The sequence below is a fragment of the Symphalangus syndactylus genome, chromosome 14 (genome assembly GCF_028878055.3).
Source record: "Symphalangus syndactylus isolate Jambi chromosome 14, NHGRI_mSymSyn1-v2.1_pri, whole genome shotgun sequence".
NCBI classification, from domain to species: domain Eukaryota; kingdom Metazoa; phylum Chordata; class Mammalia; order Primates; family Hylobatidae; genus Symphalangus; species Symphalangus syndactylus.
This window is the reverse complement of record NC_072436.2, coordinates 98,304,975-98,329,300: the sequence shown is the minus strand read 5'-3', so window position 1 is coordinate 98,329,300 and position 24,326 is coordinate 98,304,975. Positions and strand designations below refer to the sequence as shown.

Below are 24,326 nucleotides of genomic sequence, written 5' to 3'. Positions count from 1 at the left end.
GGCCAACATGGTGAAACCCCATCTCTACTAAAAATATAAAAAATTAGCTGGGCATTGTGGTGCGTGCCTGTAGGCCCAGCTATTTTGGGAGGCTGAGGCCAGAGAATCGCATAAGCCCAGGAGGTTGAAGCTGCAGTGAGCTGTGGTTGTCCGCCACTGTACTCCAGCCAGGGTGACAGAGCGAGACCTTGTCTCAAAAAAAAAGGCCGGGTGTGGTGGCTCACTCCTGTAATCCCAGCACTTTGGGAGGCCGAGTTGGGTGGATTGCTTGAGGTCAGGAGTTCAAGACCAGCCTGGCCAACATGGTGAAACCCCGTCTCAACTAAAAATACAAAAAAATTAGCTGGTCGTGGTGGTGGGCACCTGTAATCCCAGCTACTTCGGGAGGCTGAGGCAGGAGAACGGCTTGAACCCGGGAGGTGGAAGTTGCAGTGAGCCGAGATCACGGCATTGCAGTCCAGCATGGGCAACAAGAAAAAAAAGAAAAAAAAAAAAGAGTAGGGTGAAGGGAGTTAGTGACACAGGTTACGCGAGAGCAGGGCTAGCAAAGGCTGCATGGCTGCCTTGTTATGTGGATGAACCTCCGAGGTAATCTCCAAGCTGCCCTCAGAAAGGTGTAGCTTGGGGTGAAGTGTCTATGTCAGATCTTTGGTCTCTTTTTCCTGTAAGTTAGTCTTTCTTAGATTCATTTAAAGGGGCCTCAGAGAAATCCTGTTTGCATTTGCAGTTTACTTCACTAGTGTAGATTTCCTCTACATATGCAGATCTCCCCCCATAAAAGACAGCCTTTCAGGGCTGGCTAATCTTGTGTTTATTGATCTCAGAATAGCCATCTGGAAATGCTGAAGAAGTATATTTTCAGGTGAAATATTCTGGTTTTACCTCACTTCTTGATTTCAGTTGAAGTAGAAACTTGGTCTCCCTGTGTTGACCAGGCTGCTCTTAAACTCCTGGCCTCAAATGATCCTCCTACCTTGGCCTCCCAAAGTGCTGGGATTACAGATGTGAGCCACTGCACCCTGGCCTTGCTTTTTTATTTACTCAAATCATCTGATCTTCTTTTGAAAATTTTGAAATTTCTTTATATAAAATCTCCAACTTTATTTCCTAGTGTTTTATATTTTTATTGTCAAAATGAATGTGACTTTAAAAAATTATAGTAACTTATTATTCTTTTGATTCATAACTTAATATGTTGGCCAGAACTTTCAGAACAATATTGAGCAAAAACGGTGATAAAAGACATCCTTGTGTGTTTCTGAATTACATATAATATAAAAAGTATAGTACTCTGATGGCTGGTGCAAAGAAAACGTATTGTATTTGGAACAAAGAATGTTTCAAATTGCCTAAGAAAGGGCCTTTAGGAATCCTTAGTTCTTCAGAGTATTTGAACAACACTTTGTGCTCAAAATTCTTAAGAAGTACTTTGTCAGTATTTTGTAGAGATTTAAAAATATAACTGGAGGGTTAGGGCTAACATTTAAAATAGTTGCTGGGTCTACATTTCTTCAAAATTAAATGAAGCGAAAATAGGAAGCTGTATACAATCACACATTTAGTTGGGAAATACATTTGTAGGAATTTAGAGGTTAGGGGAGATCATCATGGTCTGTGTTTTTTGATGATATGGCACTTGAGCAGATTGGAATTGCCCAGATTATCATACGTGGAGGAGGAAGGGGAGATTATTATAGAGACTGGAATGAACATTAACATGGAATTAATCTTGGTTCAGTTTTTGGCTCATTCCATTGTTACCAGGGCCATTCCAAAGATTGTTGCTAGCATAGCTGAAAAAAATTTAATTATAAAAATTCTAAATAAGTTCATTCAAGAGCTTTTTAAAAGTTTTTTCCATGTGAAGAAGTGATCAAACCGATATGAATGTAATTATTTGGTCTATTCAAAATGAGAGTCTCCTCTTGTTTGAAATGATCGCTTGATATAGAGAATTTCTATATTTTTTTGTTCTTCTTTGCTATTTTTCTTCTCAGCCCATGATTGTCTATGTTTTTGGTGTTAGTTTAAATGCTTTCAAGAATGTTTTATTATTGTTTACAGTGAATTTATTTAGAATTCTTCTAAGTCTTACTTCTGCTATATGCTGCAGACTGTATGGGTGGAATTAAAATTTATCAATTTAACTGACTTGAATTTGAAAAATAAACATCAATTGTAGTCTTATGTTCAGGAGTATACAACAGAAGGGGCTTAAAACTGAATAGCAACATCATTTCTTGTGTGTTATTTAAAATGTAGATTTCAAATGTTTTACCACTACTGTCTATCCTTATTTAAATTATTTTTAAAAAGACATAGGCAGGTTAATCATGTCATTCTCCATTCTCAAGTTTCATGTGGCTTGCAACTTTTTGATTTTTAACTCGTCTTTAAAAATGAACCTAATGTTGAGTGTCTTGTCTTGGCATGCTAAGAATTGTAAACAAAACAAAGAATGAAGTCCTTTCAAACCTTAGATCTTTTTGGCCTAGTACTAGCTCTGCTGTACTCTTTTTATGTCATTTTATATTGGGGTTGGCAGTTGGCTCTCTGGTTACCTGCCTTTGAACCAGGGACAGAATGGGCAGGTCTTTAACCTAACAACAGTGGCCTGACTTAAGAGGCTGCAGATGGAATGCCTGCTTCTGTCCTCTCCTTTCCATTGATACCTGCTTGCTCTTATCCTAGGCGGCCCACAGCCTGGGTTTGTCAGTCACTGGGGAATGTTCAGCTTCAGAGTATTATGTCAGCCATTGCAAGCCTAATGTTATAGATGCAGTGATCAAAAGCAAAACAAAGCCAAAAGCAGTCCCTATCATTTTTTTTTTTTTTTTTTTGAGACGGAGTCTCGCTCTGTCGCCCAGGCTGGAGTGCAGTGGCGCAATCTCGGCTCACTGCAAGCTCCGCCTCCTGTGTTCATGCCATTCTCCTGCCTCAGCCTCTCCGAGTGGCTGGGACTACAGGCGCCCGCCACCACTCCCGGCTAATTTTTTTTTTTTTGTATTTTTAGTAGAGACGGGGTTTCACCATGGTCTCGATCTCCTGACCTCATGATCTGCCCGCCTCGGCCTCCCAAAGTGCTGGGATTACAAGCGTGAGCCACCACGCCCGGCCAGCAGTCCCTATCATTAAAGAGCTCTTATTCTAGTAAGAATCCATAGCTATAAATCAAAATTCCATTGGCTCCCAAGTCTACTTTTCATTACAATCATTTGTCCTAACATTGACTCTTGTTCAATAGTTATCTCTTTGTGAGACATTCTAAAGCAAAGCATTCGGCATTATTGTCAGTCTTCTCTTGGCCCTTACCTCCTGTTTATGTATCTTTTTTTGTTTTGTTTTGTGACACCCAGGCTAGAATGCAGTGGTATGATTATGGCTCACTACAGCTTGGACCTCCTGGGCTGAAGCAGCCTTTCCACCTCAGCTTCCTGAGTAGCTATGACTACAGGCATATGCCACAACACACGGCTAATTTTATTTATTTTTTGTAGAGTTGGGGTCTCACTGTGTTGCCCAGGTTGGTCTTGAACTTCTGGTCTCAAGTAATCCTCCTGCCCCAGCTTCCCAAAGTGCTGGGGTTATAGGTGTGAGCCACCACGCCCAGCCTCCTTCTTTCTACTAATGCCAATGCTGTGAGTACAGCTCACAAAACTTGAAATCTACACTCTACATCCAGTCTGTCACTGACATTCCCAAATCTCCTTTCTTTGTGCTCTATTACCAATCTCATAACCATGTTTCAGTCCCTCATTACTTGTGAGGGAACTCTTAAAGGAGACTGCTATGTCTCTCTCTATCAGGTATCTCTGCAGAGGAAATTATAAACCGTGACTAGCTTTGAAAGTTGAAGTTTAGTTCTGCTCTTGTCACTCCCTTACCAGAAAAATCAAGGGCTTCTCATTACCTCCAAATAAAATCTCTTCGAAAAACATCTATGTAGGATCTTCAGTAATGTGTTCATAATCCACTTCTCTTAGCTATCTTCTCTCATTCCATAAAGTACTCCAGACATTATGAGCTACTTTTCTATGACGTTTTAATGCCCCGTGATTTTGTTCATGTTCTCATTTCTTTTTTAAAAAATCTTCCCCTGCTGGTGCTTTAGTTCTTAGCAGAAATGCCATCTCCTTCATGACATTGTTTCTTACCTAGCTTGAAATGATTTCTCTACTTTTCAGATTCTTATGCTATAACTATTAATATGTGTCTCTTATTCTATTTATTTGGTTTATATCATATGTATTTATGCATAGTTTAAGCATCTTGTGGAAGTGATGCTTTCTTTCTTTCTTTGTTTTTTTCTGAGACAAAGTCTTACTCTGTCACCCAGGCTGGAGTACAGTGGCGCAATCTCAGCTCACTGCAACCTCTACCTTCTGGGTTCAAGCGATTCTCGTGCCTTAACCTCCCCAGTAGCTGGGATTACAGGCGCCTGCTACCACACCCGGCTAATTTTTGTATTTTTAGTAGAGACAGGATTTCTCTATATTGACCAGGCTTGTTTCAAACTTCTGGCCTCAAGTGATCTGTCCGCCTCGGCCTCCCAAAGTGCCGAGATTACAGGTGCGGGCGACCGCACCCAGCCTGTTGCTTTTTCATCTTTATGTCCCTTAGCATGGCACTTACTGCCTCTCACATACAGCTACTCCAGAAATAAACATTAAGGACTAAATGAGGATACCTTTTGGTTAGTTTGGTGTCATTATCATCAGTGTTCACTTTAACGAGGTGTTGTACATCCGCGTCTGAAAGAATATGCCAAAACTATGGGCACTTACCTTACACGTAAACATTTCTAATGCTGTGGTGACAGTTGTCATCAGTGGTATGAGACGGTATGCCTTGTCAGTAACAAGACTCCATTTTATTTATTTTTGGACAGGAGAATCAGATGAGAGGGAACAGTCAAAATTGGAAGTTAAAGTTTGGGATCCAAATAGCCCACTTACGGATCGACAGATTGACCAGTTTTTAGTTGTAGCACGGTGAGTACGAGTATGGCATTATTGAGTCAATACATTTCTTTATATAAAAGAAGTCATAGGTATATGTATTTTTATTTCTTTGAATTCTGCTTTCCCCCCACTGATTGTATTATTTTTTTTAGTTAGGTAAGAAAGCTTAATACATTATGCTGCTTCCTAAATTCATTAATTTCTGTTTTAAATGAAAATAGTTGTATTAATTTTTACTGATTAAGAAAACAGAAGAGTATAAAGAAGAAATTCTTTATACCTGAAGAAAATACCTGAAGTCCCATATCCTTAATGAAAAGAGTCATCCTTTTTACTTGACATGGCTTTACTCTAGACATGGATTATTCCGGTATCAATAAGAATGTGCACCTGGAATTCGCTCACCGCATCCATGTGTGAGTAAGGCCTGTTGCTAAGCATAGCACTTTGCCTTTAGAGCTTTCAGCCTGGCTACCTGGCTGGCTTGCTTCCTTCCTCCCCTTTTCTTAAGAGAATGAATGGGACAGAATTTTATTTTTACTTAAAAAATGATAACAGTAAAAGTACATCAGCAAGCAATTGATGAATGAACTGAGGTATACTCATATAGTGAAATATTACTTTATGGCAATTGAATGAATTAAAGCTATATGTAGCAAAGAGATAAACATCACAAATAATGTTGAGGGTATATACCATGTGATCATTTATGTGCATACACAGTAATTATTTATAAAATGTTTGTGTACAAAACAATATTTTATTAGTGGATTTTTAAATACATTAAATGGGTATATATAGTATATATGATCTAGGAGTATATATAGGGAACTCTAACAAATTTATAATATTTATTTTTTAAAAGAATGAACCAAATATGGCAAAATATTAATATGAGTTAGATCTGGACAGTGGATGCAAGGGTCTTCATTATGTTATTGTCTGATTTTGTGTTGAACTTATTTCACAATACAGAGGAAAAAATAGTCTTGGCTCATCCTTAGATACCACTGTTCATAGAGCCAGTCACCATGGACGATCCTACTTTTTATTGGTGGCCAGGCATTTGGAGTCCAGAGCCCATCACCTAACTACTAAGCGACTGGATGGAGACACTTGATGAGCATTGTGAAGGGGCCAATCTTGTGGCCCCTTGTTGAGTACAGAATACTGGTCTAGAATCTCCAGACAGGCTATCTAGATTGGGGATTGATTAGGAGACATTGCCGTTTTCAAATTTGATTTGTATTCTGTTTTCATTTTTCTGATTGCCAAGGGCTGTATGTTTCCCTTCAAAGCCAGCATGAAGGACACCAAGGAGTTGGTTACTAGTATGTTTTTGGCTTCAATATTTGTTTTAAAAAATAATCTTCTGGCCGGGCGCGGTGGCTCACGCTTGTAATCCCAGCACTTTGGGAGGCCGAGGCGGGCGGATCATGAGGTCAGGAGATCGAGACCACGGTGAAACCCCGTCTCTACTAAAAATACAAAAAAAAAAAATTAGCCGGGCGTGGTGGCGGGCGCCTGTAGTCCCAGCTACTCGGAGAGGCTGAGGCAGGAGAATGGCGTGAACCCGGGAGGCGGAGCTTGCAGTGAGCCGAGATCGCGCCACTGCACTCCAGCCTGGGTGACAGAGCGAGACTCCGTCCCAAAAAAAAAAAAAAAAAAAAATAATCTTCTAGGCTGGGATTGGTGGCTTATGCATGTAACCCCAGCAGTTTGGGAGGCCAAGGCAGGAGGATTGTTTGAGTCCAGGAGTTCAAGACCAACCTGGGCAATATAGTAAGACCTCATCTCTTAAAAAAAAAAAAAAAGGGCTGGGCGCAGTGGCTCACGCCACCTGTAATCCCAGTGCTTTGAGAGGCCAAGGCAGGCAGATCACCTTAGGTCAGGAGTTCAAGACTAGCCTGGCCAATATGGTGAAACCCCTTCTCTACAAAAATACAAAAAAAATTAGCTGGGCATGATGGTGGGTGCCTGTAATCCCAGCTACTTGGGAGACTGAGGTGGGAGAATCGCTTGAACCTGTGAGGCGGAGGTTGCAGTGAGCCAGCACACCATTGCACTCCAGCCTGGGCGACAGAGCAAGACTCTGTCTCAAAAAAAAAAAAAAGATCTTCTAAATACAAATTAAGACCACAGTCAAATACCACTGCCAATCCACCAGCATGGTTAAAATTTTAAAGACTGACAGTGCTAAGCATTGATCAAGATTTAGAACCAATACTCTCATATCCTGCTGGTGGGGGTGTAAATTGGTACAGCTCCTTTGGAATACTGTTTGCTGTCATCTAACACAAAATCTCTTAAGTTTCACTCCTAAATATCTATGCAGCAGAAATGCATACACCTTTGCACCAAAAGATACGTATACAAATGGATTTATGGCACTATTCATAGTAACCCCAAACTGGAAACAACACGAAATGTCTATCAGCAGTAGAGTGGTGGTGGGGATGAGACGTCGTACAACAGAATGTTGCCTAACAGGGAAAATGAGTGAATACAGCTGTAGCTAACAACATGGATGAATCCACAAACGTAATTTTAATCAAAAGAAGCTGGACATAATGTCCAGCTGCGTGATTCTATTTGAGCAAAACTGATCTGTGGTGCTATAATCCAGGGTGGTGGTTCCCTGTGGAAAGGAGCTTGAGAAGCCTCTGGGTTGTGGTCATGTTCTTTCTTGAACTGTATGTTGGTGGCATGCATGTGTTCACTTTACAGTAACTATCTGTACACTGTGTACTTTTCAACATGTTTGTTGTATTTTAATTAAAATATTTATAAAATTTCTTCCTTAGGGGTCAACCACAATGGCTTATGCCTGTAAACCCAAAACTTTGGGAGGCCGAGGTGGGAGGATCACTTGAGCCCAGGAGTTTGAGACCAGCCTGGGCAGCATAGGGAGGCCTTGTCTACAAAAAAGATTTTTTAATTAGCCAAACAAAAAAAAAATAGCTGGGCGTGGTGGTGCATGCCTGTATTCCAGCTACTTGGGAAGCTGAGGTGGGAAGATTGTTTGAGCCCAGGAAGTTGAGGCTGCAGTGAGCTATGATCACACTATTGCACTGCAGCCTGGGTGACAGAGTGAGACGCTGTCTCAACAAATAAAAATAATAAAAATGAAAAATCTCTTCGGTAGCAAATATGTTTAAAATACAGACAAGAAAAGCAGTGAGTCTTCATTTTGTGCTGTATGTCTTAAGGTTAGGGTTTCTTACATATTGGAAGGACTTCCAGATCATTAAAGTCAGCATTATGGTAATTTCTTTTTAAATGAGATTTTAGTAGAAATCTGTTTCATGTTGAATCCTCACAGGAAGGGGTTGCTACAGTTAATGATATATTGGGGGAAAAAATGTTACTGAGTTTCACAATTTGGGCTTAAAAAGTAGTCAAAACTTGCTTTGCTGTAATAGCCAAACTCTGCAGCCGACTTTTTATTTTTTGAGCCAATTTGAATACCAAATGTTTTACTCCATGACATGTTATAACAGAGCTTCCCTTTCCTTCTTTTTGCCCCCCTCCACAGGCTATTTTTTTCTTGATTTCATGATAACGACCTGTTTATAGTAAATTGGCTTGTCAATTATTATATCTTATAGAGTGAAAGTTTTTTTTATTTGATGTTTGATTCTCATTCAGAAACTTGTTTTTGCCTTTTCTTTTACAGTTTTTTATTTACTATCCATATGTGTTTTTTAAAACATTAAAAAAACAAACCAAAACAGATACTTAATTTTTCCTTATTGTGTTTGTGGTTTATTCAGTGCTGTTGGGACATTTGCCAGAGCCCTGGATTGCAGCAGTTCTGTGAGGCAGCCTAGTTTGCATATGAGTGCTGCTGCAGCTTCCCGAGACATCACCTTGGTAAGATATGGTTTGAAATTTTGTGGGTATTTATCCTTCTGTTACTTGTTTAATTTTAAAGCCATTGTGGCAATACTGTAGACCGGGAGCTTTTGGGCTCTTAGCCTTCCTGACTGCTAGGTTGATTTGGCTTGGTTACTTGGTTAACTGGGTTATGATAACACTCGTCTGTGAGTTGAGAGTTTTTTGTGTCTGTTCATTAGAAAGAGGGGCTGTTTTCTTCTTCTTTTTTCTTTCTTTCTATATTTGGAGATGGAGTCTTGCTCTGTCACGAGGCTGGATTGCAGTGGCACGATCTCAGCTCACTGCAACCTCTGCCTCCTGGGTTCAAGTGATTCTTGTGCCTCAGCCTCCTGAGTAGCTGAGATTACAGGCACGCGCCACCACACCCAGCTAATTTTTGTATTTTTAGTAGAGACGGGGTTTCACCATGTTGGCCAGGTTGGTCTCAAACTTCTGACCTTATGATCCGCCCCCCTCGGCCTTCCAAAGTGCTGGGATTACAGGCGTGAGCCACCACACCTGGCCAGAGGGGCTATTTTCTTACATAATTTTATTACATTATAGTTGGTATCTTTTAAATCTATTTACTTTTTTCTTTTGGTGAGCAAATGAAGCTTCTTATATTCAGTTTAATTTTACCACTAATGGCTGCTGTGGTCAGGCATAGGACCTGGCACTTACTGCTTTCTCTGCACTCCGGAAAAGTGGACTTGTGAGTTTTTTGCTGATTGAAGTTACTTACTGTATTTGATTCCTATTACCCCTTGTGATAGGCATGGTAGGATGCTCATTTTACACATGAGAAAACTGAGCTTTGATGAGGTTATTTGACCAGTATTCATTACATATAACAAAAGTTTCAATATTGTTTTCTAATGAAATGGAATACAATATAGGTTTTTAACTGTCTCATTATAATGCCAATTTGAAATGCTTTTCATAAAATATTTATTTTGGTAATATAAGAACTCATAGAGGAATACACATCAGATTTGTTTTTTTACTTTCTTTTTTAAAAAATTTAATCTATTTTTTAAAAATAAAGACAGGGTCTTACTATGTTATTGCCCAGGCTGGTCTTGAACTCCTCCTGGCTTTAAGCAGTCCTCTTGCCTTGACTTCCCAAAGTGCTGGGATTACTGGTGTGAGCCACTGCTCCCAGCCTTGTTTCTTATGCATTTTGTGTACTTCTGTACAATTACAGATTGTGACTAAAGCTGTGGAACTCCTTGCCTTGTCCTTTCTCAAAGACTAGAATTGTTTATAAAAGAAAGTTTTGTTTTCTCCTTTGGGACATTAATATTTTACCCCAAATTTTAGGATCTCCAAAATGGGTTTGTATTTTAGTTGTTTAGAGCTTTGAGAATATTTTATCAGAGAAGCAAGAGTACAGATGTCATGTTTGCAAGAACTTTAAAAATCAGATATTTCACTTTGGGAGGCTGAGGCCGGTGGATTGCTTGAGGTCAGGAGTTTGATACCAAGGTGGGCAACGTAGTGACACCCCCGTCTCTACAAAAAAATACAAAAATTAGCTGGGTGTGGTGGCATGTGCCTGTATTCCCAGCTACTTGGGAGGCTGAGTTGGGTGGATTGCTTGAGCCTGGGAGGGAGAGGTTGCAGTGAGCTGAGATCATGCTCATGCCACTTGCCCTCTAGCCTGAGTAACAGAGTGAGACCCTGTCTCAAAAAAAAAAAAAAAAAAAAGATATTTATGTGAACCAGAATTATGTGGAATCTAATAACTACCTGTATATATTTTTCCTGGTCAAAGTGATTTTTGCTCAATTTAAAAATTAATGTATATCTGTTATGAAAAATTAAAAAATAGTACAGCAGCAGCCAGAAAAAGCTTTGTTCTCATTACCCAGAGTAGAATGTTCTTACTGTTTTGTTTTCTTTAAGCCCTTTTTTATGCATTATACGTAATAATAGCAAATTACAGAATAGTATAGGGGATAATGTAATAAAACTCCATATAAGTCCACCTAAAGCAAATGTTAATATTTTAGTTCTTCAGATTAAAAAACTTTTTTTCAACCATTATAGTTAATGTTGAAGTCTCTAATATTCCCTTCTGAGTCCTATTTCCCTTTACCTCTGCCTCCATTCAAGAGCTAGCCACTATAACAGATCTGCTATGTATGTAGTCTGTGTTTTTATAGTTGTATTATTTATTTATCCAAAACAACATAAATATTCTTTTGCATATGCTTAAATTTATTGTGTAACACTTGCCATTTGCCCATTATTGAGATCTAGCCATGTTAATAAATATAAACACAGTTCATTCATTTTAACTGCTTTGTATTATGTCAAATATTCTTTCATATAATACTACACAACATTATTTATGTATTCTGTTACCAGTGAACATCTGGAGTGGTTTCAAAACATTTTTCTTTTGCTGTGTTACTCATAATGCTATGTTGAAAATTTCACACATATCCCTTTGTGAGCATGTGTGTGAGTTTTTAGGCTATAACTAGAGTTATATTTATATATATAAATTTATATATTTCTTGTGTCCTGTTTTTTCTAATGGTTTTAAAGTTTTCTTATATTTGGGACTGTAAATCTATATAGACTTTAATTTTGTGAATAGAGTGAGGTAGGGATCTAATTTTTCTCATATATTAAACTAATTGTCCCAATATCATTTACTGAATTTGTTTCTTCATGATTTGTAATGCCCCTTTATCATATTTTAAGTTCCTAGATATACTTAGGCCTGTTTATAGACTTTTAATCTATTCTCTTTTGTTTTGTTGATCTATTTTTCCCTGTGCAAGCACCACATTTTAGTACATTTTGATAACTAAGTCTTATGTGAACTTTCTTCTTAACTGTTTTAAATGACCTCCACTGCCCCCATGTTTTCCCTAACTATATGATATAAATACTTTTTTTTTTTTTTTTTTTTTTTTTGAGACAGAGTCTCGCCGTGTCACCCAGGCTGGAGTGCAGTGGCATGATCTCGGCTTACTGCAACCTCCGCTTCCTGGGTTCAAGCGATTCTCCTGCCTCAGCCTCCCGAGTAGCTGGGATTACATGCGCATGTCACCACACCTGGCTAATTTTTGTATTTTTAGTAGAGACGGGGTTTCACCATGTTGGTCAGGCTGGTCTCGAATTCCTGACTTCATGATCCGCCCACCTTGGCCTCCCAGAGTGCTGAGATTACAGGTGTGAGCCACCGTGCCTGGCCAGATATAAATACCTTTTAAAAAATCATTGCAAGAACTTAGTTTTTCCCTAATGTTGCATGATCTTATATAGGTAAACTATTATTTATGTAACCAGTTCCTTGTAGTTTAACACTATTCTCATGAGATACTGCTTCTCAGATTATAACTGGGGATGTGGTCCCTGCTTGAGTGCACAAGTGGAGAAGCTTGTTCCTGAGATGGTGGAGAGTTCTCGTGGCAGCTGGGCTGACTTGCCTTAGGTACAGAGGGCCTGTGTGGGCCCTTGGTTCACAGCTGCAGCAGCTCTCTGCTTCCCACTGCTGGTGAACGTGCAGGACAGCAGGTGAATTTCTTTTGGGAGAGGGCAGTTTTAGAGGTTTGGTATTTGTTGTCAGTGAAGGTGATATTTTAAAAAAGCATTTTAAAGAGGATTCTACCTATATACCTTAATTCGTTTAAACATCATTTTATGGCCGAGTATACTGGTTTATGCCTGTAATCTCAATACTTTGGGAGGCTGAGGCAGGATGATCACTTGAGGCCAGGAGTCCGAGACAGGCCTAGGCAACATAACAAGACTCTGTCTCTGCAAAACAAAACAAAACAAATTAGCCAGGCATGGTGGTGAGTGCTTGTAGTTCCAACTATTCGTGAGGCTGAGGTGGAGGGATCCCTTGAGCTCAGAAGTTCGAGGCTGCAGTGAGTTATGATCATCCCAATGTGGGCGACAGAGTTAGACTGTTTCATAAATAATCATTTTATGTGTATTTTCTGTAATACTGGCCTCTTATGCTCCTTCTAGGAAGTGACCTTCATACCCTTCAGTGTTTTTTATCTCTCCTGTTTTGTTTCCATTCTGAGGCTTAGTAATTTTGAGGTCCAATTACTTTTGTATCACATATATTCTTTCTAGTTATTTATTACTGTAATTATTTTCTAAAGCAGAAGTAGGCTCAGAGGCTCAGGAAGTGGTGTTTTGTCGTGTTTGTATAGCTGGTTTCAGAGATAGGGTTTGGATCTGCACTTGATTCCTACTGAGTAGTTATCTCTCCTCTATCAGATTACCTCTTCTATCCACCCTTCCACCTCATTTTTGTTAGAATGACTTGGATTTAAGTGTCATTATTGTCTTTCTTTGAGGCAGCACTGAAGAAGATGTGTTCTTTTGTTTGCAACATTTAAATACCATGGTTTCCTTCTCATACTGCTCTAGGTTCAGCTTTACTTAGACTCTTAGATCCTGAGGCATTTATAAAATTGAGTAGTATGGTTAAAAATTAATTATTAGTATGTTGATAATGAGCTTTGCAGATTGTTTCCCAAAAAGAACATATGAAAGGTTCATTGGTTGTTTTGTACCATTAAATGAAAATGGATTCATCATTCAGTTGAATTTGGGGAGTCAAATTCTTTTCTTTGAGTATTTATGGTCCTACTACCTCCCCACCCCCCCACCTTTTTTTTTTTTTTTTTTTTTTTTTGAGACAGAGTTTTGCTCTGTTGCCCAGGCTGGAGTGCAGTGGCATGATCTTGGCTCACTGCAACCTCTGCTTCCTGGGTTCAAGTGTTTCTCCTGCTTCAGTCTCCTGCCTCAGCCAGTAGCTGAGATTACAGGCGTCCGCCACCATTCCTGACTAATTATGGTCCTATTCTGATCGCGTTAGCACCTTTTTTTTTATTAGATGATCAAACCATGGATCTGAAGGCCTCTTTAAGAGGCCTGCAGAGAGGGCAGGGTTATGGAACTGCTGAAACCTGATAGCCCTTCCTAAGTGATTTTCTTGTGACTTTTCTTCTGAGGACTTCAACAGCCTATCAGCATTCCTAATCTGACATCGATTTATCCAAGACAATTTATGCTACTTGTCAAATCACCAATAATGTACTGGGAGCAGGTAATTAAGCTGCTTGCACATCAGTAGTTCTCACTTCCTCATTTTGAAATCTGTTATGAATATAGTTGAACTGTGAATTTCAAACACTTCTAATCTAAAATATGTAAGATTCATAATTGTTAAAAAACATTGAAGCCATGGGGGCTTTATAGATTTCACTCGTTTTGTTAAAATATAAGATGAATTTTATACAATATACAAAGAAGAATATTGGGCTGGGCACTGTGGCTCACGCCTGTAATCCCAGCACTTTGGGAGGCCAAGGCAGGTGGGTCACATGAGGTCAGGAGTTCGAGACCAGCCTGGCCAACATAGTGAAACCCCCATCTCTACTAAAAATACAAAAGTTAGCTGGATGTGGTGGCACGTGCCTGTAGTCCCAGCTACTTGGGAGGCTGAGGCAGGAGAATCGCTTGAACCAGGGAGGCGGAGTTTGCAGTGATCCGAGAGTGTGCCACTGCACTCCAACCTGGGTGACAGAGCAAGATTCCTCTCAAAATAAATAAATAAATTAATTAATTAAAAAGAAAAAGTAGGTTTACAGTACTTACATTGATCCTTTCTACCACCACCTCCATGGGAACAAAATTTCTTAGAACCAAGGAAATCCTGAATTAGTTAGTAAGTGGCAGTGAGTTAGTTGATGGAAGTTCCAGCCTCTGACTCCCTGTTTGGTGGTGTTGGCCAGAGCAAGGTCTGCACCCCCCTGGCTTGAAGAGCAAAATGTCATGAACATTGTGAGGGAGCTATTGCTGGAACGAAGCCTTAGACCTGGCAAAGTGAAGGTACTGGCTTATCACTTTTGCCTGGACTTTGAAGACTAAATAATTTGGGGAGAAGGGGTAAGAATAAAAGAAAAAGAAGTTTTTGAGTTAGTTCGGAGCCGAATGCGCCTTCTAGAGAAGACCGTTTTACAGGTGATGAGCCCAAGGGACAAAACAATACATTGTATAAGGACTCACATTTAATTGGTGACATAATCAGGACTAGAAATTTAGGTTGCCTAATGCCAGGTCTGGTTCTGAGAAAGGCCAAGCTGTGTTGATTTAGGAGGGAGGAAATTGTGTCCTGGAACACCTCTGATTTCTATGTTATATCTGATCTTTTAAAAGTGTAACTGTTGGCCAGGCACCATGGCTCACTCCTGTAATCCCAGCACTTTGGGAGGCTGAGGCGGGTGGATCACGAGATCAAGAGATTGAGACAATCCTGGCTAACACAGTGAAACCCTGTCTCTACTAAAAATACAAAAAATTAGCTGGGTGTGGTGGCACGCACCTGTAGTCCCAGCTACTCAGGAGGCTGAGGCAGGAGAATGACTTGAACCCGGGAGGCGGAGGTTGCAGTGAGCTGAGATCATGCCACTGCCCTCCAGCCTGGGCGACAGAGCGAGACTCCATCTGAAAACAAAACAAAACAAAACAAAGTGTAACTTTTATTTTGCTACCTCCTACCTTATATCCTTTTAGTGGCTTTTAATTGTATGTAGGGTTAAAACTTAGATCATTACTGGAACTATAGTCAACAAAACTATTGAGTTTTGCCTGACCTTTGTCTATAGCCCCTTTGCCCACACAGTCCTCCGTCCTCTGGACTCCAGCCAGGCTGTACCCTTCCTTTGGTTTTGTGTCTTGCCACAGGACTTGCATGTTCAGGTCCCTTTCCCTGATGCTCTCATAGCCCTACATAGTTAACTCTTTTTAAAACCAAATCTTGGCTAATCCATCAGTTTAGGGCAGGTTGCTTTGTGATGTGCTTATGTAGAGAGCCAGGTCTATAATTAAAAACTCATTTTTGTGATTATTTTGTGTCTCTTTCTCTCCTTCCCATTCCCTGCATACCAGCTTGTTATATCCCTTAGTGTAGTTACTGCATCTGTTTTTCCTCACCATTGAATTCCCTGCACCAAGCATAGTGCCTGGCATATATATATAGGTGTTCACTAAATATTTGAGAATGAGTAAATTGGCTTCTTTCTCTGGGACATAGGTTCTTATTGAAATAGGTCATTGCAATATATTGTTTTCTGTTCCTTTGTTTAAGCATTTTAATGTTTTATAGAGAGTGTCTTATCACTAAGAGTGATGTATATATGTGTATTTGAATTCTAATTATATCCCCAGAGCTGTATACACACAGTCTGAACACTATGCACTGTAGAAAGTTTTAAGCATACCATACATGCTGCCGCACACCCCTCACCCTTTTTAAGAGATGGGATCATGCTATGTTGCCCAGGCCAGATTTGAACTTCCAGGATCAAGCAATCCTCTTGCATCAGCCTCCCAAGGAGTAGCTAGGATTATAGGTGTATGCCAGCATGCCCCGCTGTGATGCACTTAAATTTTGGGTTATATATATTTTACTATGATTTCAAAACTCCTTTTCACCATTTTTAAATGTATTAAGTAGATTCACTCTGACATTACACAGATTCACATTGTTGGTAACTATTACCACCATCCATCTCTAGAACTTTTTGATTTTCCCAAACAGAAACCTCATCCCCATTAAACTCTAACTCTCCATCCTCTCTGCCCCCTAGCCACTACCCTTCTACTTTTTGTCTCTATGAATTTGACTGCTCTCAGTATCTGATAAGTTTTTCGTCACTGGCTTATTTTCACTTAGCATGTTTTCAAGGTTCATTAATGTTATACCGTGTGTCAGAATTCCCATCATTTAAAAATTATGTGTGTGTGTGTGTGCGCGTGTGCGTGTGTGTGTGTGTGTGTGTGTGTGTATATATATATATATATATATATATAGAGAGAGAGAGAGAGAGAGAGAGAGAGTCTTGCTCTGTCCCTCAGCCTGGAATGCAGCGGCGTGATCATAGCTCACTGCAGCCTCAAACTCCTGGGCTCGGGTGATCCTCCTACTTCAGCCTACCAAGTATTAATAGCTAGAACTACAGGCATGTGCTACCACTCCCAGCTATTAATGCTAAGTAATAATCCATTGTGTGTATATACCACATTATGTTACTTTATCAGTGGACACTTGAGTTGCCTCTATCTTGTGGCTGTTGTGAATAACCCTGCTATGAACAAGGGTGTACAAATGGAGACATTTTTGTGATTCATTCTTTTCCCCCCTCAATCTATAGCTCATGTATGATCCATTTAGCCCTGCAGAAGTTACTTAACCTACCTTTGTCTGAGTTTCCTCATCAGCAGTGGTAGTAATAATAAAACCTACTTGCTCCGCTGCAGGAAGGTTATGGATGGGCAGGAAGAGGGAGTGCAGCCACACTCTTATGAGTTGCTGATACGTGTAACCAAGGATTCAGAACTCAGTGGAACTGCAGTGGCTCCTCAAAGTAGAGGCAGTTGGGGGCTCCTCTGGGGCTCTTTTTCTGGGGGCCTTGGATTCTGTGGAGGGCTTAGAGCTGTCTGCAACATTAGCTGCTTAGGTTGGCTGGAAGACATCTGACTGATTTATTCAGCAGTTTATGTACCTTCATTTTAGGTAATGTTTGCAAACATTGGGCCCTCCTGGCTCTTAAGGCCCCATAGAGGCCCTGTCCTTACTGGGAGTGAGAGCAGGCAATGCCTCAGGGTCCTGAACAAGAAGACCCCTGCGACCTTCCAGCCTCGGAAAAAGGCTGCCGCTGAGTTCCCACGTGACATCAACTTGAGGATGAATTGAGATAATTACTTGTAAAGTGTTCAGAGTTGTATCTGGCACAGTGTCAGAGCTCAATAAATAGTAGTTGTTATTGAGAAAACGACAATGATGCATTTGTCTTTTTCACCCATAATCTTTGTTGACCCTCATTTACTTCTGATTTTATAGCTTTATTGATTGTCTGATAGGTATTTTATCATGCTGTATTTATTATTTTAGATTATCAAGTCTGAATATGGTAATTAGGCTATGATTAACCAACCATACCATTTAATATAATTGTTACAAGAAGTCACTGTAAGAGTTAAAAGTGGTGAACAAAGGTTAATATAATCTTTCATATAATCTTCCCCTTAAAACTATAATTTTTTCCAAAAAAAAATTTCCCATCAAGAATAACTTAGAAAAAACAATTTATTTTTTGGATGAGGGAAAGTTGAACGAACAGTATTATTATTCTTCAGATATTAACGCTTTATAAAAATGCTAGCCATCAATCATGAATCATGTACTTCATTCTGTTTGTTTGTGAGTCTTGTTTCATTTAGGGCCTTGTGGGTACTGGGAATTGAGGATAGTTTAGAAGCCACAGCAGAAAATACAGATTTTTTTTTGGGAGGGAGTCTCGCTCTGTCACCCAGGATGGAGTGCAGTGGTTAGTTCTTGGCTCACTGCAACCTCCACCTTCTGGGTTCAAGCGATTCTCCTGCCTCAGCCTCCTGAGTATCTGGAATTACAAGCACCCCTGCCCCCCTGGCTAATTTTTGTGTTTTTAGCAGAGACAGGGTTTTCACCGTGTTTGCCAGGCTGGTCTCAAACTCCTGACCTCAAAGTGATCTGCCCACCTTAGCCTCCCAAAGTGCTGGGATTACAAGCATGAGCCACTGCGCTTGGCCAGAAAATACTAATCTTTTGATTAGCATTTTAGATATCAACTTATGTTAGAAATCTAGACTTCAAAATGGACATAAAATTGATGGGGATTCGTATAACTTAAAAACTCATGAAGAACTTATCATGGGTACTGTTCATGTTTCTAAGGCTATAAAATTAGAATTAGTGCTAATGGACTAGCACTGCAGTAAAAAATAGGAAACACGAAATTTCTCTTCCTGCTAAATACATCAAGGCAATAATATTCTACATTACACACACGTCTTTTTGTTGATGATCTATTACAGATGAGTGTGGAGACGCTGCAGACTATCCTAGGAGAATTGTTTGTGTGTTTTATGGTCTATTAATCCATCTTTTCCTTTTAAATTTAAGCTTTAATGAGATTTTTGGGGTAAATACAGCCTTTTACTTTTTCTCTTACAAATTTCACATGAATATAGAAACATCAGAAAAGCACTGTAGATTTGAACTTGGGAGAAATAGAAAGAGAATTGTTTTAGCAACTTTGTCTAGGATAATTTGTGGAAAGATTTGTATTTACAAGTATGAGTTAGTGGAAGGCTTGTGGTTATAATTTCTTAAAACTTGCTGGGCATGGTGGCTCACGCCTATAATCCAGGCATGAGGCCAAGGCGGGTAGATCATCTGAGGTCAGGAGTTTGAGACCAGCCTGACCAACATGGTAAAACCCCATCTCTACTAAATACAAAGAATTAGCTGGGTGTGGTGGCACATGCCTGTAATCCCAGTGACTTGGGAGGCTGAGGCAGAAGAATCGCTTGAACCCAGGAGGTGGAGGTTGCAGTGAGCTGAGATTGCGCCATTGCATGCCAGCCTGGGCAACAAGAGCTTAACTCCGTCTCAAAAAAAACAAAACAAAACAAAACAAAAAAAAAAACTTTGTTTTTTGTGATAATACAAAAATAGTGCAAAGACTTCCTGTATTCACTTCATCCAGATTCCCCAGTTGTTACCATCTTTACCACATTTGCCTTATTATTCTTGTTATTGTCAGATGACACAAATTATAGAATTTAGTTTAAGCATCTAATTGGCTTTCATTTATTCTATTTATAAAGTAGAACAAGCGTTCTGATGAGCTGAGCAGAGGTGGTTGGCTTTATAGACAGAAAAGGGCTGAAGAAAAGCAGAAACAGAGAACAAGAAGCAGATTGGTTGTTTCAAAGTTGCTTTCCTTAAAATAGAGGGGACTTCCTTATGCCTACTCAGGTAAACTGGCCCCTTCTGATTGGTTGCTGTGAATCTTGGCACTAAGCACAAGTGACTGCTTTCTAGTCTGATCTGCCGAGGCCTAGTGCAGGAGCTCAGTCCGAAATAATGGCCTTCCATAAACTCTAGCACTATATATATATATATAAAATTAGTTATTAACAGTTTGAAAGTAAAATTTCAGAATAAATGTCCCTCTACTGCTAAATATTTGAAAGAGTATTTCCTAAAAATAAAAGCCAAGGATATTCTCATATATTAGTTCAGTATAATAATCGGACTCAGGAAATTAACCTTGTTACAGTACTGTTGTCTAATCTAGAGACTATTCAGATTTGTTAGTTGTCCCGGTAATGTTCTTTATGGCAAAAAAAAAAAAAAAAAAATCTGGCCCAGGATTTCCTTGTGAATCACTTATGACATTTAGTTGTTGTATCTTCATAGTCTCTTTCATTCCTGAACGATTCCTTAGTCTTCTTTGTGTTTTATGACCATGATATTTTGAAGAGTGCGGGCCACTTATTTTGTAGAATGTCCTTCAGTGTGGGTTATGGTTATAATTTGATTTATAATTAGAATAAATTTTTATTCTACTTAAGTCCATTTTGGTCAGTTATGTCCGTCTAGGAGATTATATATTTCCCCCTAAATTTTCAAATTTGTTAACATTTTTACAGTATTTTTAAACAGTTTGCTGTATTTGTAGTTACAAATAGATTTTCATTCTTGTTATTGTTTATATATGTCACATAACCTTTTTTTCTTGATTGTTTTGCCTGAGGTTTCTTTATTAGTTATCTAAAAGAATGGGAACTTAATTTTGTTAATTAAAAAAGGTGGTACATATTCTATTTATTTTTACTCATTTTCTTCTGCTTTTCTTTAGGTTTACTCTAATATTTTGCTAGCCTTTTTAAGACCTTTTTAAAATTTCATGATAAACATAAAAGATTGTAAATGTCCCTCTAATTATCACCTTGGCTGTAGCACATATCTTTTAGTATGTAGTATTTTTATTATCATTTGGTTCTAAATATTTACTAATTTGCCTTATAATTTTTAATTTAACTTGTAGTTAATTTGGAAGGAAGTGTGGCTCATCTACCTGTTTTAATTGCCTTTGAGAGTGTGGTCAGAGAACATGTGTGCTACCAATTGTTTCCATGTCTTGAGATTTCTGTTAGGGCCTGGAATAGGATCCTCCCCAGTATTTTGCTCCCTGGGCCTTACTGACTCTGGCAACATCAAGGTCTGATTCTTGTCACATCAGACTAGTAAAAAAGGAAACTTGCTGTTTGACTCGATTTCACCATATAGCAGTCTAGAAAATACCCTCATGATAAAGGCCAAGGTCAGTGTGGAAGCTCAACTATTACACTTTTCAGAGGGATCATCACCTCTCCTTGCCTGTATTGGTTCTCCAGTGTCTTCACACAGTTGTTTTCATGTATTTGTCTGGTTTGTGCCAAGAATCACAGCCAGGTGGCAATAACTTTTAATTATGCTCATAGTAAGTTTGGAAATGACATCTAGGGACATGGGGTCACTGTGACCTATTGTCCCCTCTAGCTTTCTTGTGATAATAATAAAAAAGAGCCAGGTATGTTGGTGTACACCTGTAATCACAGGTACATGGGAGGCTGAGGTGGGAAGATCACTTAAAAGCGTGAGGCCAGGAGTTTGAGACCAGCCTGAGTCAACATAGTTAAGTCCGCCTAAAAAATAGGCCAGGTGCAGTGGCTCACGCCTGTAATCCTAGCACTTTGGGAGGCCAAGGCGGGTGGATCACTTGAGGCTAGGAGTTCAAAACCAGCCTGGCTAACATGGTGAAACCCTGTCTTTACTAAAAATACAAAAAAATTAGCTGAGTGTAGTGGTGGGCACCTGTAATCCCAGCTACTTGGGATGCTGAGGCACGAGAATCTCTTGAGCCTGGGAGGTGAAGATTGCAGTGAGCTGAGATCACGCCACTGAACTCTAGCCTGGGTCACAGAGCAAGACTCCATCTCCAAAAAAAAAAAAAAAAAAAGAAAAGTAATCAAAAGGTGTGAGTACGCACAAGAACATGACTCAGGGTGTCTTTTAGGTTGATTTGAGTGAGTGCCAGCTAAGTCTTAGCAAGTTTGTTGGATGAAGGATTTTGTTATATCTATGCATTAAAGCAAAAATTGAAAGTGGATGGCACACTTTTTCACATATAAAAAACTTTTTTTTTTTTTTTTTTTTTTTTTTGAGACAGAGTCTGGCTCTGTCACCCAGGCTGGAGTGCAATGGCGCAATCTTAGCTCACTGCTACCTCTGCCTCCCGGGTTCAAGCGATTCTTCTGCCTCAGCCTCCCAAGTAGCTGGGATTACAGGCGCGCGCCGTCGTGCCCAGCTAATTTTTGTATTTTTAGTAGAGACGGTGTTTTGCCATGTTGGCCAGGCTGGGCTTGAACTGCTGACCTCAAGCGATCCACCCCCGCCTTGACCTCCCAAAGTGCTGGGATTACAGGTGTGAGCCACTGCACCAGACCTGCATATGACAAACTTTGTCCATATCAGTTTGAGGTTTACTCATGAGAGTTTATTATAATCTTCCTCCGCTTGGAAAAAAAACCATGTGGTCCTTAATTTTTAAATAGATGTGATATTCTGAATGCTGTAATTCCTGTAGGAGGTATATATGTGAAGTTTTTGTGAAATTGTAACTGAACAAATCAGGACGGATGGCCCTTGACTTAGGATGTTCAACTTAACAATTTCTGCTTTGTTTTGTTTTTTACAATGGGTTTATCAGGGTATTAAATGCGTTTTTGACTTATGATATTTTCAACCTATGATGAGTTTGTTAGGACATACCCATCAGTTGCAGAGCATTTGTAGTTAGTATTGAATATAGTATATGTGTATCAGTTAGCTGTTGTCATAATACTGCATTTTACAGGTTGGGTTCCCTGGAAGCAGATTCTGATAGCAGTTTTTATGTGGGAAATTTATTAGGGATTACCCTTGGGATCAACACTTGTGGAATAAAAGGGAAGGAGGCAGGATTGGCTAGTGGGAGGAGGTGGATAGAATCGAATGAAGGCCTCAGCTGACTCTAGCTGATTTGTGGCATCCCAAATCACGATGAAAAGCTGGGCCTTTACAGCCTTGCATTATTGGATGCAGGTTGCTCCTGGAAGAGTGTGTGGACTTTCATGATGAATTGTTCTTGAATTGAAATAATTCCAAAAACGGTCAGCAGCTGAGGACTGTCTTATTCACAACACTTTTGGCAACTAGGTGAATTAAGTTCTTTATTCTCAAAGAGGAAAACACATCTATTACACTGCCCAAATTTCAGTGGCTTGTAACAACAAGCATTGATTTCTGATACACTCATCTGCAGATTGTCTAGGATTCTGCTGAGCTAGACTGGGCTCTGATGTAGGTGCCAAGCTATAGGTTGGGTCCAGATCTGCTCATGTATTTCTCATCCTCCATGGACAAAACTCAGTAGCACAAGAGGGCAAGGCCAAATGTGCAAATACTTGTCAAGGCTCAGTTATGTCACATATCCTAACATCCTATTTGCCAAGCAAGTCACATGGCCAAGCCCAACATCAGTAGAGTGGAAGAATACTCTGCTGTGGAGGTGTGGGGGAGGGAGCGAATATTTGCTGAACAATAGTCCAATCTACCCATGGTGTGGGTCTGCTTAACAAAAGATGAGAATTCCATTGCCAAGATTTCCTTGTCAGTCTTTCTCCTAAAATACTTCTTTTTGTCATCTCCATCTGTTATGAATGAGATGAAATGTGACAACACCTTCACTGCTTTTTGGCAGAGAGAACAGCTTGTGCTGGGTTCTTAAGATTTTTACAATTTAGATTTGAATGGATCGTGCAATGTGTATTGGTGTCTCTATTGAAAACATGGTATCTTTGCAAAGTATTTAATCTGGAGGGAAGACTTTTAGTTTAGTTTTCTTCTTCTTTTTTTTTTTTTTTTTTTTTTTTGAGACGGAATCTCGTGCCGTCACCAGGCTGGAGTGCAGTGGCCCGATCTCAGCTCACTGCAACCTCTACTTCCTGGGTTCAAGCGATTCTCCTGCCTCAGCCTCCTGAGTAGCTGGGACTATAGGCGCGTGCCACCATGCCCGGCTAATTTTTGTATTTTTAGTAGAGACGAGGTTTCACCATGTTAGCCAGGATGGTCTTGATCTCTTGACCCTCGTGATGATCTGCCCGCCTCAGCCTCCCAAAGTGCTGGGATTAGAGGTGTGAGCTACTGCACCTGGCCTAGTTTTCTTTCTTTTTTTTTTTTAAATATAGGCACTCAACACTGTGTGTGCCCAGCTAATTAAAAATTTTTAATTAATTAAATTTTAAAATTAAAAAATTAATGCTGAGGCTGGTCTTGAACTCCTGCCTTGGCCTCCCAGGGCCTCTCAAAAGCTCTGGGATTACATGTCTGAGCCAATGTACCTGGCCAACTTTTAGCTTTTTAGTGCTTAGTTTCAAAATTCCTTTTCTATTTCTTTTCTTTTTTCTTTTTTTTGGAGACGAAGTCTCACTCTGTCACCCAGGCTGGAGTGCAATAATGGTGTGGTCTCTGCTCACTGTAACAGCCGCCTCCTGAGTTCAAGCGATTCTCCTGCCTTAGCCTCCTGAGCAGCTGGGACT

General features: G+C 39.8%; 1 protein-coding gene across 11 annotated transcripts in view; it reads left to right on the top strand.

Moving 5' to 3' along the window:
- MTA3 (metastasis associated 1 family member 3) overlaps window positions 1-24,326 on the top strand; it is a 215,591-nt gene that overhangs the window by 71,783 nt on the left and 119,482 nt on the right. For all 11 annotated transcript variants that reach the window (XR_010115759.1, XM_063618107.1, XM_063618108.1 and 8 more), the window contains exons 7-8: window positions 4,889-4,991; window positions 8,735-8,834. Coding sequence is in view for 10 of the 11 variants with exons in the window: in XM_063618107.1 (XP_063474177.1) it covers window positions 4,889-4,991; window positions 8,735-8,834 (203 nt within the window). In the remaining variant the exon portion in view is untranslated. The remainder of the gene's footprint in view (window positions 1-4,888; window positions 4,992-8,734; window positions 8,835-24,326) is intronic.